This window comes from Oncorhynchus clarkii, chromosome 24 (assembly GCF_045791955.1).
Source record: "Oncorhynchus clarkii lewisi isolate Uvic-CL-2024 chromosome 24, UVic_Ocla_1.0, whole genome shotgun sequence".
In the NCBI taxonomy this organism is placed as follows: domain Eukaryota; kingdom Metazoa; phylum Chordata; class Actinopteri; order Salmoniformes; family Salmonidae; genus Oncorhynchus; species Oncorhynchus clarkii.
The window spans coordinates 34618260-34625129 of record NC_092170.1 but is presented as its reverse complement, the minus strand read 5'-3'; the positions used below and the strand labels follow the sequence as shown (position 1 = coordinate 34625129).

The 6870-nt window shown below is 45.7% G+C and overlaps 1 protein-coding gene across 2 annotated transcripts; it reads left to right on the top strand.

Moving 5' to 3' along the window:
• The first annotated feature begins 492 nt into the window (after positions 1-492).
• On the top strand, positions 493-6688 carry LOC139382435 (dipeptidyl peptidase 1-like). 2 transcript variants are annotated; one of them, XM_071126483.1, is made up of 9 exons: positions 493-555; positions 825-1223; positions 1496-1641; positions 2677-2837; positions 3387-3542; positions 4387-4505; positions 5275-5406; positions 5496-5728; positions 5845-6688. In XM_071126483.1, the coding sequence occupies exons 2-9, from the start codon at positions 1064-1066 to the stop codon at positions 6109-6111; spliced, it is 1374 nt and encodes a 457-aa protein (XP_070982584.1). In that variant the 5' UTR covers positions 493-555; positions 825-1063; the 3' UTR covers positions 6112-6688. The 2 variants fall into 2 exon arrangements, with proteins under 2 accessions (XP_070982584.1, XP_070982583.1); XM_071126482.1 differs by lacking the exon at positions 493-555 and having other exon boundaries at positions 743-1223.
• Positions 6689-6870: the final 182 nt, after the last annotated feature.

The window sequence follows — 6870 nt, the reverse complement described above, 5'->3', positions numbered from 1 at the left end:
CGAGGCCCTTGCCGAGCAAGGGGAACTACTACTTCAAGGTCTCAGAGCAAGTGACGTCACCGATTGAAACGCTATTTTAGCGCGCACCGCTAACTAAGCTAGCCGTTTCACATCCGTTACATTAGTCACATGTCTGTGGAACTTGTTCATTTTATGTCTCAGTTGTTGAATCTTGTTATGTTCATACAAATATTTACACATGTTACGTTTGCTGAAAATAAACGCAGTTGACAGTGAAAGGACGTTTTTTGTTGTTGCTGAATTTATATCCTGTACACACACCTTTAAAAAAACATAAAAAATGATATTGAATGTTCTCATTATCCAATAAAACGCTTGTCTTTCACTGATGAAAGACTTACAGATTCTAAAAGTCAGCAACAGCAGAGTTGCTGAAGTGAAGTGTCTTCACAGCTGAAAACCAATTGAATGTAATTTGCCTCAACAAGGAACACCCCAAAGTCATTACCGACACTTGCAGTTTCCCTTTCCAATTCGATCCTCTCCTCCAGACAAGAACAGGTGAAGCGAGAGGATTTACTTCGCCCAAAATCTGTATGTGAAAGTGTCGAGTTACTAGAGGCTAATTTGATCAAATAGAAGTTTCGTAATGTTTAGGCTGTTACAAATGTACTGATATAATTGGATTCACGTTGCATTCCGGTAACTTTGAGAAAAATGACTAAGTTGTGCACCATTGGCTACAATGGTTCCACCTGACCTAATTTGCCTTCAATCATTGAGAACATGTATTTCCGTTGTTAGAGGGGGTCACTCGGCTTTCTTGACAATATAATAAATAATATTTGTCTTCTCTCAAAAAGCCCCAGCGAGTCACGTGATAAGCTGCAGCGGGTCATATGACTGAAGGGAAAGTTTCTTCTGATTGTACAAAATCGTAGAGGACAAGGAACAAACCCGTATCGCAGGTGCATCGCATTTTCAGGAAATATAGCTTAACGCTTTCTATTTGTTCTTATACGTAGACTCAAGTTCCTTGTTAGTTATTATCGTAGATTCAAATCTCTGCGTAGTGCTGTAAACAGGAGTGTAGTGTGACGCGATGAAGGTGAGCGGTGTGTTGTTGTGTGTGTTCCTGCTCTGGGTGGAGGGCTCCCAGGCTGATACCCCGGCCAACTGCACATATGAAGACCTGTTGGGCACCTGGGTGTTCCAAGTATCGAAGGGGGGACAAGACAAAGGCATCAACTGCTCCATGATGGGTAAGAGCTGGAAATACGGAACGACCTCACGCTTTAAGCAATCAAGTAGGCTATGTAACAAACTTTAAATTGGTTCAAGTGTTAACTTGACCCGGTAGTCTATTGCCTTAGTTTGTAGGCTATTGATTTAGCTTTTGTATCGAGCATTGTGTCATTGTTACAACTTTCACCTCTGCCCAATGTTAATGTCTACCCTGTCTTACTTTGCAATACAGAAGAAGCTCACATTTTAATTGAGAAGTAATTACCAAAATGTCTCTGTTTTTAAAAAGACACCATTGATAAGTCGATAACGGTGCGCCTGGAGAAGCTGTCTGTGGCGGTGGACGACCTGGGGAACACGGGATTCTTCACCCTCATCTACAATCAGGGCTTTGAGGTTGTCCTCAACGACTACAAGTGGTTTGGCTTCTTCAAGGCAGGTTTAAGCTCTCACTTGTTTCATTCAGGGTTCCACTTTAGTCTGTAACAGTAGCATACTATGATCTCAAGAGGTCTGGAACATTTTTGGTGAATATGGAATTACATTGTCATTTAATGTCCAGCCTGTAGGCTACAGAAAAGACCACATCCTTGTCCTACCATATTCTATCTGCTACAGGATTGTTGATGGGATGTTGACGTGCTGCACAGATGTTTCTATAGCAGCTTCCTGGAGAGGTGTGCTGGGAATAGACAAGCAGTGGACACTGATTATCAAAGGGTGGCATCAGCTCTCACCTAAAAAGCCCATAAGCCACTGGTTGAGAGGAACTGTCATTGTTTTTGGGCAGAATTGTGAGGTTTTATGTGTTAGGTGCATCTTGGTCAGTTTAGCTCAGTCAATGCCATCAATATTCCCCCGGATGACCGGGCTGGCCGCGATGGAAGTCCTCCTACCTTGTAGCCTTGTACATTAAGTTTCAGACACATGGCTGGTCACCTTTCCTGTTATTGCAGGGTTGGTAGTTCAATCACTAATCTGACTTTTACATCTCAGTTGCTACACTGATATATTCAGGCTTGTGTTTCAAAGACACTTTCAGTGTTGATCCTTTTTCATTTGGGGTTGTATTTCGTTTGGCTTTGTCACGTGCCTTCTTTGTGACTATCAGGGGAAATGTTCAGTGTTGTCCCTCCTACATGGTTTAGCTGACATCTGCACGTCACTTGTACTTCCTTATTGAAACCGTCTGGACTTGTTTCAGCACAGTGACACACCACATGCTTCACTGGAAAAGCTAATTGTTAGTTACTCATTGCTGCTGTTCATAACGCCACACTGTCTGCTCATATTGAAAGCGGTTATCAGGGTAACTGCCACCTCCACTTGCATAAAACATCACTGACTTGTAGCTCTTGTGTTTTTTTAATCTTTAACTCAGGCCATAAAGATTCAATATGTGATCGTCCTCTTTCTACACAACACACAGGGACGCCTCGTACAGACTGATTTTTCTCCTCTCTGTTCCAGTACTCTGAGCAGGGCTCTGAGGTGACCAGCTACTGTGACCAGACTCTGCCAGGCTGGGTCCATGATTCTCTGGGAAACAACTGGGCCTGTTTCACTGCCAAGAGGGTTGTCCCAACACCCCCTCGCTCCATAGACACACACCGCTACCATCCCAATGACCTGTGAGTAGCCTCAGGGTTTTATAGCAGGCTTGACACTCTGTGCCCAATAATAATGCTCTCCAATAATCACCTATGTTTTTACATTAAAGTCCTATAATTGGCTAGAAGGCTATTTTCATCCATGGTCCCATTTTAGTGTGAGCATTGCTCATATTGAAAAACAAGCAGTCTGCTTAGTTTAGACTCTCTTTTACGTTGTCTGTCAGTCACTGCTCATGTGTTGTGTGAGTCATGTGTTCTGGTCTGAGCAGTGCTCTCTCCCTCTGGCTGTTCTAGTGCTCCTGCATTAGTTCATTCTGTTTTCATTCCTTCAGGCTGTGTAGGTCTGTTTACTCCTCTCATGTGGGGTATATGTCAATCAAATCATTCAAATGTATATTTATAAAGCCTGATTTTTACATCAGCCGATGTCACAAAGTGCTGTACAGAAACCCAACCTAAAACCCCGAACAGCAAGCAATGTAGAAGCAGTCTTTACGTTTGTGTCGGTCTGTTTTCTCCTCCCCCAGGTTGGTGTAGGTCTGTTTACTCCTCCCTCCCCTCCCCCAGGTTCCTCCAGAGGTCCTACAAACACAACCTGGACTTCATTGACTCCATCAACGTGGCTCAGAGCTCCTGGAAAGCCATGGCCTACAGCGAACATGAGACCTACACTCTGCAGCAGCTAATGCACAGAGCCGGGGGACCAGCTTCACACATCCCCAGGTACAGTCACTCACTTGTGACTCTATGTATTGAAACAGGAATTCAATTATTATGAAACTAATTTTGGTGAACTTCACACAAGGAAGAAGCAGGATGTCTGTCAGCTGTGAGATTTGTTACTTCTGAAAGAAAAGGGTGACAATCAGGGACTTAACTTTGTTTTTTAAGTGTGGGGGGGACATCATTTATTATATTTTATCCTGTCAAACACTCCACACAGCCCACCTGACTGCTCGGCGGCGTCCGCATGGTCCTAAAGCACACCTTCGCCTCATTTAGCATCACATTCCAACGATCAAACTGGGGGTGACAAAAGCAATTTCATAATGTGGGAGGGACAGGTCCACAGTGACAGTTGTGCCCCTGGAGAGAATAGTCATGGCAGATGAGTCCAAGGCTAGAGGGTTCTGTTTTAGGATAATGGGACACAGTCTCTGGCCCCAACTCGTCTAGACTGCTCTGGTATGACGGATAGTAAGAGGCACTCTGTACAAGGGCTTACAAATGCCTGAGGTTTCTTTCTCTCTCAAACCCCAGCTGAGTTGTATTTCTCTCCACTCGTTCACTCCCCCCTCATGGATTTTAAAGGAATAGTTTGGTGTCAGAAATATGTTGAACTAAGTACAGTCATTATGGTGACACCAATCCATAGTGTGGGGGGGACTAGTGTTCACCTCAGGAGACTGTGGGGTAGAGATCACCTTGGTGGTGGTCAGTAGGTATGAAACAGGACTCTAAAACTGAGGTAGTACCTAAAGGTGTTCAATAGGAACACTCATTTTGGATTCATTGCAGAACATGCCCATGGTGTACCCTTATTGTATGAGTCTATGCTCCTCCCCAGACGTGTTGGCCCCGCCCCTGTGACATCAACGCTAGCCAAGATGGCGGCCGGCCTCCCTGAGCGCTGGGACTGGAGAGATGTCAACGGAGTCAACTACCTCAGTCCTGTCCGCAACCAGGGTAACGCACGCTGGGTCAAATGCCTACACTTGTCTATTGTGACTGTTGCCAAAATGTCTCCTCTCACAACCCATGTGTTTAATGTTCAGCCTTTCTGCTGTGTCTGAGGCCTTAGGAATGTCCTCTACAGGGCAGGGTACCACTGCCTGTCCTAGTTAGAGAACTGCTAAATCAATGTTTCCTCCTGGATTATTGTGGCCAACGTTCCCATCTCAACCCCACAGACAACATGCTCGTGTGTAATGAGTTGTTGCATAGCTGGCTGAGAGGGCAACGGCAGGGCTGGGATTTAGGGGCTCTGTTGAGGGGTTTTAATAGCTGTGTGAGGAAGTGGGGCCCTTACTGAAGGCTCTGCATGGTCGACAGTGGCCATACTGCATTTACTGCAGAACTATTGTGAAGGGAGTGAGTTTGTTTATACAAGATGTACCTCCCCCACCTGTCAACCAATCATGTCAATAGAGCTATACGGCGCCCTCTGCGTTGTTACAATTGGAGGCTCGATGTGGTACGGAGTTTCATTTTGCCTCTGCATACCTCCGGAGGCTCCACAATTGCATCACCCTCCATGTGAAGCCTCTGACCACATTTTCATCTCCAGCATAAATGGGCTTTTAGGATTCATTCCCACAGAACTCTAGTTGCAGGTTAAAGATGATCCACGGACTGCTTGACCGGGTGTCTGGTTCTTAGTGGTGACTGATATTACAGTGAGGTTTTTGATTGGTTGTGACAGTGCAGGGTTTGATTGGTACTCTGTGGGCTCCAGCTTCGTGTGGTAGCTGCTATTCCTTTGCCTTAATGGGAATGTTGGAGGCTCGTGTCCGGCTCCAAACCAACAACACCGAGACTCCCATCTTCAGCCCACAGCAGGTCGTGTCCTGCTCCCAGTACTCCCAAGGTAATGAGCGAACACACTCTGCATAATTGTACCTTAACGGTGTTTGTGTATTTCTCCCATATCTAAGCCCTCTTACTTCTCCCTCTCAGGTTGTGACGGTGGTTTCCCCTACCTCATTGGGAAGTACGTCCAGGACTTTGGGATCGTGGAAGAGTCGTGTTATCCGTACGCTGGGACAGATTCCCCGTGTGACGTTCCCGATGGCTGTCTCCGCCACTACACTTCGGACTACAGCTACGTCGGAGGGTTCTACGGAGGCTGCAGCGAGTCTGCCATGATGCTGGAACTGGTCAAGAACGGACCCATGGGGGTGGCCTTTGAGGTGGGACACACACACACGTTGGTTTGAGCATTGGCTAGCTCTATATGAATAATGGCCAGTATTAGTTGTTCTAAGTCAAAATGGCCAGGTGTCTTCCTCACACTGTTCTCGTCCAGGTGTATCCTGACTTCATGCACTACAAGGAGGGTATCTACCACCACACGGGCCTCCATGACTCCTACAACCCGTTTGAGCTGACCAACCACGCGGTGCTGCTGGTGGGCTACGGCCAATGTCCCGTCACGGGTCAGAAGTTCTGGGTGGTGAAGAACAGCTGGGGGACGACGTGGGGCGAGGAGGGCTTCTTCAGGGTCAGACGGGGGTCTGACGAGTGTGCCATCGAGAGCATCGCTGTGGCAGCCAAGCCCATCCCTAAACTGTAGAGGGTCTACGGGGGTGGGAGGGAAAGGGTTAATCTTTAGTTTTCCCAATTGGAACCTAGCCTGAAGTCTACAATTGCATTTAAATGTGATATTTTGAAATGGCTGGGACGTTGTCAGAGTTGGTAACTGTAAAAGTGTTCCCCACGCTCGCTAGACAGTCTGATCCTTGCCAGTCAGATGCAATTTTGTGAATGATGCCAAAAGGGAACCTGCTATAATTCCCTGTAACTGGGATTTGTAGTTTTATTAGTATTTTGTAGTTAGTCTGGTGATTGATAGGAGGGCAGAGAACCTCTACTCTTTATCTGTAATCTCAGGGAAGACTGTCCTGTGATCTTAAATATATTCCTTGTTGCTAGTCATCTCTGTACTGTCCTCTCCTATCTCTGCTGATGCTGTAAATTGGAGTCTCCTGGGAATGTTCAAAGGGACTGGCTCATGCTGTTGGAAGGGATGCAGTATGATTCAATGTTGTTGCCTTTCATTAGAAATGTCAGTTTTCCAATCAGATCACATCATGCATGTTCAGATTTTGTTTGCCTTTTTTAGAATTTGAAAAAATAAAGTTTTAGAAATATGTTGTGATTTTTATATATTGACATCTGGGCAAATCTTAAACTATATGTGCTCAACTTCAATATTCTTGATGGAACGTTGCATGTCTTGCTATTTTTTCAGAATAAAGTCATTTTCAGATAACGGTATGAACTTTAGATGGGGTCAGCCCAGCTGCGAGCGCTCACGCCTTAGGCCCGCCAG

Coding starts and splice junctions, on each gene's coding strand:
- LOC139382435 (XM_071126483.1), top strand. CDS start 1,064: ATGAAGGTGAGCGGTGTGTTGTTGTGTGTGTTCCTGCTCTGGGTGGAG. Junction 1,642..2,676: donor AGTGGTTTGGCTTCTTCAAG/GCAGGTTTAAGC, acceptor TCTCTGTTCCAG/TACTCTGAGCAGGGCTCTGA. Junction 4,506..5,274: donor CAGTCCTGTCCGCAACCAGG/GTAACGCACGCT, acceptor TGTGGGCTCCAG/CTTCGTGTGGTAGCTGCTAT.